Source organism: Nilaparvata lugens, unplaced genomic scaffold (genome assembly GCF_014356525.2).
Source record: "Nilaparvata lugens isolate BPH unplaced genomic scaffold, ASM1435652v1 scaffold6630, whole genome shotgun sequence".
Classification (NCBI taxonomy): Eukaryota; Metazoa; Arthropoda; class Insecta; order Hemiptera; family Delphacidae; genus Nilaparvata; species Nilaparvata lugens.
Window position 1 is genome coordinate 3,040 of NW_024092380.1, and position 13,757 is coordinate 16,796.

General features: G+C 36.5%; 2 protein-coding genes across 3 annotated transcripts; one reads left to right on the forward strand and one right to left on the reverse strand.

Annotated features, from left to right (window-relative positions):
• Positions 1-654: 654 nt before the first annotated feature.
• Positions 655-11,481, reverse strand: LOC111058213 (C-factor). Of its 2 annotated transcripts, XM_039445321.1 has the most exons (4): positions 10,906-11,481; positions 8,860-8,911; positions 7,717-7,907; positions 655-1,027 (listed from the first exon to the last, which is right to left on the reverse strand). In XM_039445321.1, the coding sequence occupies exons 1-4, from the start codon at positions 11,032-11,034 to the stop codon at positions 803-805; spliced, it is 597 nt and encodes a 198-aa protein (XP_039301255.1). In that variant the 5' UTR covers positions 11,035-11,481; the 3' UTR covers positions 655-802. The 2 variants fall into 2 exon arrangements, with proteins under 2 accessions (XP_039301255.1, XP_039301256.1); XM_039445322.1 differs by lacking the exon at positions 8,860-8,911 and having other exon boundaries at positions 10,906-11,429.
• A 48-nt stretch (positions 11,482-11,529) lies between these two features.
• On the forward strand, positions 11,530-13,354 carry LOC120356389 (distal membrane-arm assembly complex protein 2-like). Its single transcript, XM_039445320.1, is given in 3 exon segments — positions 11,530-11,744; positions 12,493-13,062; positions 13,065-13,354. Coding segments are annotated over 3 exon segments (843 nt in total). The 5' UTR covers positions 11,530-11,704; the 3' UTR covers positions 13,298-13,354.
• The last annotated feature ends 403 nt before the right edge of the window (positions 13,355-13,757 follow it).

The following is a 13,757-nucleotide window of genomic DNA, read 5'->3' on the forward strand; positions in this document are numbered from 1 at the left end:
ATATCATGTATCAGACTCGTTTTAGAAGCACTCGATTAACAGCAAAATTGCGAAAACATAAATAGAAATCGCCACTTTTTCAATCGGCTGTAACTTTAGAATGGTATTGAAATCGGAAGTATTGTTTATGGAAGTGGAAAAAGTCCCAAAATTTTAGGGCATTTTAGGGGTGAAGCCATCCTCTGGCATGTCAACAAATTCCAGATTCGGATTCAGCGCCCCGAAATACATATAAAACCGACAAGGAAAATTCTTTCGGGGCTGTTTCCTGAAAAACGACCATTTGACTGGACTAAACGTGGACCTCACAAACACAAGCACAAGAGCTCAACCACAAAATGGCCGTTTACACACTAATGCCAGCGCCCCAGATTTTCTCATCTGTTCAAACCCAACCCACACAATTGAACAGTCACATTCTTCTCTTTTCAATTTTATCGAAAAATACGTTTTTTATGGTCTTTCTGATAGGCCTTCATATATCTTAAAACTACAATAAATTAAGGTACTTCTAGGAGGTATCATGAATATTGATAGAAGATTCAAATAAATAAGAAATATAAATTATAATATATCTACTTTGGCTCCTATAGAACACTCACTATAAAAAATAATATATGAAACAATAACTATGAATAAAAATGGAAATCTACGTACCATTTCTAAAATTATTCAATCACAACAAGTTAGTAATCACTAAAGTAGCCCTAAAGAGAAAAAGACGAAACAAAAACTGTATATTTTGACGGAAATATTTACAAAATATTTGACACATAATACACATCTATAAATCTATGTAAAACTACCAAGGCAACTGTTTTCCATCGTACTGATAAAATCCACCATTGTGCGATTGTGACATGGTGTTGAATAGCTGTATGATTTGAGGAACAGCTTGGTCGATTTCCAAAGGCGCTTGCTTGCCGCCCATGTCCGTCTTGATCCAGCCTGGGTGAATGCTCACAACAAGTACCTTATCTTCTTTCAAATCAAAGCTCAACGACCGTGTGATGGCATTTAGAGAAGCCTAAAATGAAAATAGCAATAATTTACTTTACTGAATAGAAATAGTGCTGAATATAATATAATAATCAGTTCTTTATAATGCATGATTGATTGGTTAAAAAACAATTCACAGCTATAAGATAACAAAAGAGTCAAATACCATAATTGACCGAGCGAAGTGAGGTCTAAGATTCAAGTCGACGGTTTGGCATTTCTCTTAATGTTTAAATGTTTATATGTTGCGCATTTACGGCGAAATGCGGAAATAGATTTTCATGAAATTTGACAGGTATGTTCCTTTTTAAACTGCGCGTCGACGTATATACAAGGTTTTTGAAAATTTTGCATTTCAAGGATAATAAAAAGGAAAAAGGAGCCTCCTTCATACGTTAATATTAGAGTAAAAATCAGACTATAGAATTATTCATCATAAATCAGCTGACAAGTGATTACACAGTGTGTGGAGAAGCCAGTATATTGCTGTATTTCCATAAGGTCTATAGTTTCAATCAGGTACTTGTGGATGAGAATACTGCGTGAGGTCTACTGTCCACAGAACTACTAGTTAATTCACTTGGATAACCATCCAATCTATAACCTCAATAGAGGAATTTTGCGAACAATCGTTGGTGCTACTATTTCAAGATAATTTGTCGATATCACTGGTCAGGCTCATCTGATATATAACAATTATCGAATGACATAATTTTCAGGATACAGTGGAGGAATCTCGATATAGTACACCCCATTATAGTACATTCCCTGTTGTATTTTTCTGCAGTCCCTTGAAACGTCCATATAACTTTCAACCCTGATATACAGAGGGTTTATAATGTTGCGCACATACAAATGAACATGCCAGGAGAAAGTAGGGTTTTATTGATTGATTGATTGATTCATACAATAAGCACATCATCAAAATGATAGGGAGAGAAAAATAAGGTAACCTTGTGCTATTCCTCTCCCAAATTTAGATAAGGCTACACATAATCCGAAATAGGTCAAGTCTTGTAGTTGTTCACTTCACAAAATTTTCAGTCCTCAATTATTTTCACAAAGTAGATTTTTAAATTTAGATGCTTCAGAACCAAACATATTAGAAACCATATATGTTCTCATATTCTGTATGTGACTATACCAAGATAACATCACTATTTATGTACAAAAACATATGCAAAGTTATTCAATGTGTACAGGTTACAACAGGTCTGCAGTATTATCTTGTGTATGATAATTTAAGCACGTCGTTTTGCCATGAACAACGAGTGTTCCTTCTTGAACAATTTTTTACCAGTATTCAACGCCTACAGATTTTTTTCTGTGGGGTTATATCAAGGGGTTCAATAACTATGAATAGGCCTTATACTCTGAATGAACTTGAAATGAACAATTCAACGGAGATAATCAATATTATTTCAGGGATACTCCCTAAACAACAGTGAGGTAGAACCAATTGTTGCATGTATTTATGAACAAGGCAGACATTCCTAAATTATCAGAAAATGTTTTTGTTATAACTTTCATGAAAATTATATACTTATATCCATTATTAAATTTCATAATAATTATTACCAACATTTTATAACACAAGTTCAAAATGGCTGACTTTGTGTTCATTAATGCATACAAAATTCGATTTACAACACTTTACTTGTTGGTGCTTTATACAGGTAGAGCTCAACAGATTTTGTCAATTTTTCATGCTTATCGTATGTTATTAAGGATTATTTTTTTAAAGGTTGCATTTGTCTATTATAGACACATTTATTTACACCTTTCTCTTCAAAATTAAATTTCTTACAAGTTCAGTAAAAAAATATATTTTGTGATTATTGTACATTTAACATAGTAAATCTGCTTCAAACCTTAAAGGACCAAGTTTCGCGTATTACGTCACATATCTTAAACATTACTGGAAACGGTTTTATTCAATTTTTCACTTCATTGAAAAATTAGGTTACTTCACATCTTAATTAACAGCCAACAAATACCCGTAGGGCTTTGTTTCAGCAGGGGAACTGAAATTCAGACGAAATCTTTTACCCTGTATAAGGTATGCGCACACCGATGCGTACAAATTCAAGAATGCGGTTTCCAAACGAATTTTTCGTTGTGAAATATTTGCAAAGCTGGGGCACGCACACTGGGAAGCGAAATAATCGCAATGTGGAGCACGGGAATATTCGAGTTGTCCTAACCAAACAGTTCAGCACTTTTATCATCTAAAATTGACGGTACTACTGTAGGTTACTTCATCTCAATTTACTGAAGTTCATCATGATATCATCATAAGCCCTACTATTACTTGCTGTGGCGGCAGACTCTGAAAAAGATGAAAGGCCAAAAAATGTGGGAGCATGTCATTAATAAAGATAACTTCAATTTGGAGAATACCATACTCTTGTACCACAATTGAGGAAGGATAGGCAGCTATCCTTATATTTTTATAATCTGCATGACTAAGATCATACAATATTGGATAGGTATAAATAATCTCCAACAATTGTTCTGTGTTCGCTATTTTCCTACTTGTGGTCGTGCAATGTATGTTACTGTTCACAAGGCAGACGAAACTAGTGTAGTTCCAGAGCTCGCCACAAAATTCGCAACGCGAAAAAGCGCTTCAAATGCTGCATGTAGCAAAAGTTGCGAATATTTCGCAACGTATTGGTTTGCGCCAGCACATACACCGCAATGGTATTAAATTTCCGCACGGCAAGTTCTCCGAATTGAATTCGCACCGCAACAAAACTTCGCAATATATTCGCGTCGGTGTGCCCCTGGTAATAATTTGGTAACCAAGCATTTTCGGACCTATGTTAATTAGAACTTTTTTCTTCTTTTGATGTGAGGAATCACGCCCTGACTTATGGGCACCTTTTTCAGAACACTCTGTATATTATGAAATGATAATGTACAGTACAATAATTGCAATTTACCTTGCTACACCTGTAAGGATAGTAGCCCCCTGGCTAGACAGATATGGCGAGCGAAGCGAGCCTGACGGCTAGTTTCCCTATAAAGGTGTGTTTTCCTATTAACGTTTCCACATAGAATAATGCACCAATGCTCTCCGTCAAATCGCTTCTAGGTGAAACTACTTTTACCTACTCTTCTCTCCGTAATATCATCGAGAAACAATCGCATAAGTAGATATACCATGGTATCGGGCGTTTATTTCGCAACTTTTACTGTTATCTCAAGCCGATAGTCCATGTAGTTCTTTCGCGTGAAGCTGTGTGACGCTGGTAGTCTCTTTTATTGTGCCGTTCATACACTCTCACCAGGCCAAAACAGTAAAAATCGACAATAATAGACAGTAATCGGCTTGAGTTAACAGTAGAAGTTGCGACATAAACGCCCTATGCCATGGGATATCTACTTACGCTATTGTTTCTCTATGGTAATAGCTAGAAACACTGTGTTTGAATTAGGACTACTAATACTACAATTTTCTATGGAATGAATGAAAATATGAAATTTTGCCCCAGTATTCATCCTTTTTTCATCATTAATAATCAACTCATTCCAATTTTCACACTGGAAATATCTTCAAAGGGGGATCCTGCGAGATCCTGAGGTCCACAGATTTCGATCTGGTCAATAATGAAGTCTTAATTCTAGTGTTTTGAGGGTTCAGGAAATAGAAAATAGTCGTTAAATTGGCCTCGAAAATCGTCGAGTACTAAAAAAGTCATAAGTTTCACGAAAATTGACTTATGACTTTTTTAGTACTCGACGATTTTCGAGGCCAATTTAACGACTATTTTCTATTTCCTGAACCCTCAAAACACTAGAATTAAGACTTCATTATTGACCAGATCGAAATCTGTGGACCTCAGGATCTCGCAGGATCCCCTTTGAAGATATTTCCAGTGTGAAAATTGGAATGAGTTGATTATTAATGATGAAAAAAGGATGAATACAGGGGCAAAATTTCATATTTTCATTCATTCCATGGAAAATTGTAGTACTATTAGTAGTCCTAATTCAAACACAGTGTTTCTAGCTATTACCATAGAGAAACAATAGCGTAAGTAGATATCCCATGGCATAGGGCGTTTATGTCGCAACTTCTACTGTTAACTCAAGCCGATTACTGTCTATTATTGTCGATTTTTACTGTTTTGGCCTGGTGAGAGTGTATGAACGGCACAATAAAAGAGACTACCAGCGTCACACAACTTCACGGGAAAGAACTACGTGGACTATCGGCTTGAGATAACAGTAAAAGTTGCGAAATAAACGCCCGATACCATGGTATATCTACTTATGCGATTGTTTCTCGATGATATTACGGAGAGAAGAGTAGGTAAAAGTAGTTTCATCTAGAAGCGATTTGACGGAGAGCATTGGTGCATTATTCTATGTGGAAACGTTAATAGGAAAACACACCTTTATAGGGAAACTAGCCGTCAGGCTCGCTTCGCTCGCCATATCTGTCTAGCCAGGGGGCTCCGCTCCCTGGACCCCCGACTGGATCGTCCAAAAATAAGATAAAGTGAGCTCGCTTCGCTCGCCTGCATTTTTCATTTGAGCATGCTTCATTCCATCAGAAAGTCAAATTACTGAGAAAAACGTTGGAAAAACGCTGATTATGGGCGTATCTTTGATGAAATTTTAAAGTCACCTCATCACAAAATTCTTAGACCCAAGCTAAACCTCTGTACCAAATTTGAACATTTTCTGTCTATTACTTGATGAAAGAACTGAGAAAACGCAAAAAACGCTGGAAAAACGCTAATTTTGGGCGTATCTTTGGCGTTATTTCAAATTCCTCCTAACACAACATTATTACACCCTAGCTGAGCTTCTGTACTAAATTTGAACATTTTCTGTTCATTTGTTCTCGATAAAGCTGAGAAAACGCTAAAAACGCTGAAAAAACTCAGATTCTGGGCGTAAGATACGCCCAGAATCTGAGTTTTTTCAGCGTTTTTAGCGTTTTCTCAGCTTTATCGAGAACAAATGAACAGAAAATGTTCAAATTTAGTACAGAAGCTCAGCTAGGGTGTAATAATGTTGTGTTAGGAGGAATTTGAAATAACGCCAAAGATACGCCCAAAATTAGCGTTTTTCCAGCGTTTTTTGCGTTTTCTCAGTTCTTTCATCAAGTAATAGACAGAAAATGTTCAAATTTGGTACAGAGGTTTAGCTAGGGTCTAAGAATTTTGTGATGAGGTGACTTTAAAATTTCATCAAAGATACGCCCATAATCAGCGTTTTTCCAACGTTTTTCTCAGTAATTTGACTTTCTGATGGAATGAAGCATGCTCAAATGAAAAATGCAGGCGAGCGAAGCGAGCTCACTCTATCTTATTTTTGGACGATCCAGTCGGGGGTCCAGGGAGCGGAGCCCCCTGGCTAGACAGATATGGCGAGCGAAGCGAGCCTGACGGCTAGTTTCCCTATAAAGGTGTGTTTTCCTATTAACGTTTCCACATAGAATAATGCACCAATGCTCTCCGTCAAATCGCTTCTAGATGAAACTACTTTTACCTACTCTCCTCTCCGTAATATCATCGAGAAACAATCGCATAAGTAGATATACCATGGTATAGGGCGTTCATTTCGCAACTTTTACTGTTATCTCAAGCCGATAGTCCACGTAGTTCTTTCCCGTGAAGTTGTGTGACGCTGGTAGTCTCTTTTATTGTGCCGTTCATACACTCTCACCAGGCCAAAACAGTAAAAATCGACAATAATAGACAGTAATCGGCTTGAGTTAACAGTAGAAGTTGCGACATAAACGCCCTATGCCATGGGATATCTACTTACGCTATTGTTTCTCTATGGTAATAGCTAGAAACACTGTGTTTGAATTAGGACTACTAATACTACAATTTTCTATGGAATGAATGAAAATATGAAATTTTGCCCCAGTATTCATCCTTTTTTCATAATTAATAATCAACTCATTCCAATTTTCACACTGGAAATATCTTCAAAGGGGGATCCTGCGAGATCCTGAGGTCCACAGATTTCGATCTGGTCAATAATGAAGTCTTAATTCTAGTGTTTTGAGGGTTCAGGAAATAGAAAATAGTCGTTAAATTCGAACAACTTGAAACCAATAAAGACTTTGAGTTGGATGTAAAAGAATACTTGGTGGCCAGTATTGAGTTTGCGCAAAGATATGTGGTGGTTCCTGAAAGTGATATATATGCATACAATGTATTGTATAAAGCCATAGCTGAGAAAAATTTTGAAGAAGTTTTGGAAAAAGTTAGGAGATGGGAGAATGCTGTATCGAAGGGTATAAATGAGATTTTCGACACCCTGCAAGGAGTTTACAAGAATCTGAAAATTATTGCATAAGCATGAAGAAATGTGGATGTGAACATAAATAAACATACAACATTATAATAATTGCATCGATTTGTATCAATCACATTAAACTATTAAAAAAAATTGGACACAGTGGATTGATTGGTAAGAAGAAAAACACAGACAAGAGATTCAAAGTCAGTTAATGATGATTCGGTATCCACCTGAATCTGTAGGTCCATTCATCTCTCATCATAATCCCTTCCATTGCACACGCTCAAGTAGGCACTGGACATCATATTGCCAGGAAAAAGTAAGAATATTTCCACTAGAAGCGTACTAGCATACATAATTTACTTCCATAGCTTACATACAACAAGAGTACCCACCTACTTTCGTATAATATTATCAAATATTGCTTAGAGAAATTATTCATTTCATTACCTTTGTAAGCATGAGTGGAGCAACACTATTGACTAGAAAATTGTCAGTCATCTGGTCGGCTTTAACCAAATTGACTCTGGTGAATTTCGATGAAACTCCGGCGTTGTTGACCAACAAATTGAGACCAGCATCCCCAACCACATCTTGCACTTGCTTTACAACATCCTTGTAGCTGTCAAAGTCTTTCACATCTACAAAAACATTAATTCTGTATTAATATGTTTTCCACAACTAGATAAATAATTGACTTTATAATTCATTAGTTTTTAAGATACATATAGGCATTTCCTCGACAGATTCTTGATTTTATTTACAGTGGAAAAATATTAATGGCTCTCATACACTCTGAAAAATCTTACTAATGTAGCCTATATGTATTTTTCAATTATGGAAATTGATATGGATATGTAAATCACAAAAGAATTTTTCATTCTAGGTCTCTTTTATACTTACACAGAAGTATTAATAATTTGTATAAAAGCGAAGCTCATGAAAGAACTTGAGACTCAAGAATAGTATATGTATACTATCCTTGTTTGTGACTAGACAAAATAAATAATGTCTTGTCTTGACTACAGTCTAGTGAATTTCAAGATATTTGTCTCTTCCTTCAAAATAATATATGGTTCATTATTAACATCATTATTCTATTAATTTGCAATACAAGACAAAGTAACTTATTTCATAGAATAAGTAAACATAAACTAAGTGAGATGCAAGGTTAGATCTGTGCTTTTATCCAAGATTTTAATGACTATGGATACCTGACAGGCAGACATTTAAAATATAGCAGATTTAAAACTATAAAAGTAGCACGATAATTAAATATTGGTACAAAATTAAATGGTTGGGAATGAGTGATCATTCCTCCATACACCGATACACCTATCATCAAATGATCATTCTATGACCTGAAATTACTGAATTCTTTGAACTGAGATGACTCAATTATTTGTACTTCTTACAGTTATAGTTATTTATTCCAATAGATTTCTTATGACTTATAACTGATTATCAAAAACTTGTGACTGCCACTTTGTTTGATAAAAATACTGTGAATTTTAGGAATATTTCCCTCAAATTTTCTGGAAATATTTCCTCGATCTTAAATTCCAGGAAATTTCGCATAACTAATGCACTCACCAAGCTGAAGTATCTTGAGATTGCCGTGTTTCTGTGCTAGATCTGTTAATTCCTGCAAAAAAAACATGAGTCTAGAATTTAAACCAAAAATATTTGAGCTACTTGCAATCCCATTACCTCAAATTATACGTAAATTCCTCTTCACCAATACTAGCAAGGCTGGTGTGTCCCCGTACAAAAATATTTCAACTTGGCAATCCGAATTGAAATTTGGATAATCGGCCAAAAATATTATCAAATGGAATAGTAAATAGTTGAATGATTTATAAATGAGGCAGTGATCAAGCCTCAGCTTCAAGGAGAATGGTCTGTTCTCCAACATGCATTTAGGCTTCCCAGTTGGGAGATCAACAGTCGACCACTGAGCGGATTGATGCTGCCTTCGAGAAAGGTGAGTCTCTTGCACTGGCTCTGTGTGATCTGAGCCAAGCTTTCGACTGTGTGGACCATGGCATTCCACTTGGAAAACCGAGTTTCTATGGTCTAAGGGACTCGGACCTTTCCATCTTGGGCTCATACCTATCTGGAAGGACTCAGCTTGTCTCCCTCATTGGTGCAAGCTTCCAGATTCTTCCGGTGGCTTTTGGTGTTCCTCAGGGATCGGTGCTGGGGCCTACTTTGTTCCTAGTCATGATAAATGAGCTCGACAACCATGGTTCATCTCTGATGTTTGCGGATGATGCATCTCTGTTGTCGTCGGGTGCTGAGCTTGAGCGGGTTTTAAAGGCGTCTGCGTTGCCATTGCCTCATCACTTATGGATTGCTCCTGTGGGGTCATTCGGCAGGAGCATCTTCCATCTGCCACTTCATGGTTCTTGGCTAATCGATTCCAGCTGAAGGAGGACAAGACTCAAAGCATCATCTGCAGCTTGTCACGAGAACTGCGTGACTCTCATAAACCAGTAAAGCTGCTGGGTTTGTCTTGGATTGCAAACTAGCTGGAACAGTCATATACAGCAGGTAACCAGCCGACTCTCCCGCATTCGCTTCCTGCTGCTCAAGATGAGGGGCCTGGTGACGGAGAGGTATCTGGTAATGATGTATCACTCTCTCTTCCATTGCCACATCACTTATGGATTGCTCCTGTGGTGTCATTCGGGAGGGGCTGCTGATGTCCTGAGGCTGCTAAAGAGGGCTGTAAGATTTATAACAGGCAGCGACCACTGTAAGCCCATCTTTGCTCGCCTCGGTGTACTGACTTTGCTGTAAGAGCATGACACACTGCACTATGCTCTCCCATGCTTTCAGCCTATGTACCATCTCCGCATACTACAACGGTCATCAGCGATTACATCCTTCTGAGTTTGGTATATGTCAAGAAGATACAGCAGACTCAAGCTGCCCGTAATGACATCCACTAGGCGCAGTGAGCTGTTGGATGTCCCCAGGAGACGCCTCCACCGATCACAGGCCAGTTATAGGATTTCTACCCTGAGATTCTACAACGAGCTGCCTAATAGTGTGAAGCAATTGGATGAGGCCGCCTTCAGGAGAACCGTCCGGAAGCTACTGTGTGACAAGGCATATCACAGTGTAAATCAATTTATGGGTGATAATTTGAATTTTTACTGAAAGCGCGATCACTAGATCACTGCCATCAGAACTACATAGTACAGTGGGCCTATGTGTTTTGATGTTTTTGACGCCATCGATCCCACAATTGTGGGTAATGGATGAAGCAGAAGGTATTAAACAGTAATAAATATTAAATTCCTCTACTAGATAGGCTACATAAAAAAATCACTTGATATAAAATTAGAAAAAATTCAAACAAGATCTGAGTAAGTTAGATTAAGCTAACAGTTTATGCTACAGGACAAAAGTTCTACTCTAGAATATATGACTTTCATGACTTAAATTAAAAACAGAAAAACCAAAACAAATAGGTAGTCTAAATAAAAGGTTAGAAGGAATATAGCGTGGGATATTATATTCTATTTATAATACAATACTAACGCTAGTTTTGAACGTTGACTATACTGCGATAGGGTATTAATATATTTGAGTAACTTACTTTTTATTTAAGGTATAAGTTAGAATACTTACTTTTGCTTGTTGAGGATTTCGACATGTTGCAAATATATTTGATGTTGCTGTATTTGCGGATTTAAGTAAATGCTGTACAAATCCTAAACCGATACCCCTGTTACAACCAGTGATCAAAATAGATTTCATTTTTGATTCTAAACCCACACTAAAACAATAGGAGCTAAAATCAACCTTACAAAAACTTGTTAAGCACTAAATTAGTAGATTTAACAAAAGTTTAAAAGAGAAATAATTCTTGCCTAATAATATTATTTTTGTCCACTTTCAACTCTAAATTACTTTGGTGGAAATTTTTAAAACTTGTCTTCCCTGGTCTGAAATCGATAGTTACATAACAAGCAACAAATTAATGAAATCAATATTGATAATTAAGGAATTATGTCCAATTTTCATTATCATTACAAACAATTAGATATAAAAATCAAGGAATAATAAAATAAAATCTTTCAAGAATTCAAAAGTCAAAACAGAAAACAGAGGTTGAGAGCTTGAGAGTTGTTGATAGGTTATGTTTATGTTATCACATCACGTTATCAGAAACCGGAACTTATAAGTAGAAACGGGAACAACAAATCAAAATCAGCTGTTTGTGATATTTCTTGTCTATAGAAATTGTAAATTGAGGACGTTGAGGTTAGGATTACATCTTTCTTCACTCAAGCTCAAGGCACAAGATATTATTATTGAGCCACAGAATATCTATATTATGATTGTTTGTTCAGTTATTTTAAATACTTAATATGAAAATACTTAGCCTTTTCCCCATTTTTCAATAGTAAAATAATTGTTGATAAAAATGAATGTTTTTAAACCAAGAGTATGGAAACAAATCTCAGGTAAGTCATGTACTACAGTACACAGCACAGTATATTTCAATACTTAATTTGATCAATATTCTGTCTGTTTTTAGTATGATAATTGTAGATGTCTTTCCCGATTCATCTGCAAGGACAAACATATTAAAAGTGATGATCTATGCCTTTTTTAAGATGATCAATTGCCCAATTCATAAGAAACATTTTGGATAAATATAAACCCTTAACTGGTTTGGTGGGATCATATTTGGCCCCAGGGAATGTTTTTTCACTATACACTATAAATTCTGTTTCTAGGGCAGTCTGAGCGCTGTTACTCTATGATGTATTCTCTCAAGTCTCTCACCGCCCTCAAGTGAACGAAATTTCCACTCAAATTGAAAAACTTTTATCTTGTACATCCTATATTCTTTTTAGTTTACCAAATTTCGAGAGAACATCCATTCTCGAATTATAATAAATCAATCAATGAGAAAAATAAGTGTAAACTGAGTGTGCTGATTCAAGTTTATTTTGGAAATATGTTGTTATAGCTATAGTGAGATACTCTTTTACTGTTTTACTGTCGTAAACGTGATGCTATGAGAACTACAGTTACCATGTTACTTTATTTAGTAACTATTAGGAGAACTTACAAACTAATCGTCACAACGTCCCACTTGTTTCAGTTTGTCAGGAATGGGTACTCGCAGATCTGAGTCACTCCCATATAGTAAAATGATTTTCAGGTCACAATTCAGGGTAACTGACGACTGTTTGTTTGTTGCAGCTGTAGGCAGTCGCTTCTACAAGGCAAGGGACATGGAAGTGAATAAAAACCCCATACCTACTGAGCTGGAGATAGCATTCGAAAAAATGAAATGGGCAAGAGACTATAATGAACAGGAGACCACTTTCTCGAAACTCTTCAAAGCGTTCAGTCGGAGAAAAGATGACCAGCCGAGAAGATTACTATTGGCTGACGACTTTACGTTTGAAAACATGCAGATGTGGCTGAAAGAGATGAAGAAATATAATATGATCGAAACGCAGCGCTACAGGGAGGATCGTCATGAGACATTAGGGAACGATCTGGCTGTCGCTCATTTCATCGTTTACAGAGGCGGGCGAGTCAAGTTCTACGGCCATAACCACTGGATAAAAACCGTCAAAAATGAAGACTACTACGAAAATCTTCCGAAATCGTTCGATCCGACCATGTTCTTGGAGGCGGTCGACGCACAAGGCATGCAACTTATCTACGAGGCCTTCGAGAATTTCAAAGGACTGGCGCGATTGCGTTGGTTATCACTAAACGACAACCCTCATTTCAACGACTGGTGTCTCGATAGAATATCCTGTGAGCTAAAGGATCGTTGGAGTATTTGGACATCAGCAACTGTAGAAAAGTCACCTACAGAGGTTTGACGTGTTTGTATAGAATGGAAAAATTGAAAGTGCTCAAAGTAGAGAATATTGCTGATTCGTTGGAGTTTCAGCTCTCGTGTCTTGAGCTCGAAGAAGCTATTCCCGAGTTGAAAATTGAAGGTGTTAATTACATGGAGCCTGATCAAAGTAAAAGAGAGGTTCAATAAAATTTGTAACATAAGTTGAAGGTAGTATATATCTAATAAAAATATGTAAATTGTAAATGGTTGATTTTTCATAAAAATTCTGACCGATTCATACTCTTAAATCAATGTGAATCATTATATCAATAAATCAACTTATATAAATGTTTTTTTTCCGTTAGGGCAGCTCTTGAATAAAAATCCAAGTACCCTATTTTAAATTAGTTCACTCACAACATGTTTCGGCTGTGATGGCCTTATCAAGCGAATCACAGCCGAAATGGCATCATATGCTGAAAAAAGTTGTGGGTAAACTATTTTAAAAAAGGATACTTGGATTTTTATTTCTAGCCTATATAAATGTTGTATGCAATGGGTCTTGCAAGACCTGGCAATACATTGTAATTTGTGATGAAGAATCAATATCAATTGAACAATAATTGAATGGTTTGGACAGCGGCCGCTGCATTTTTAAGCTTTTTCA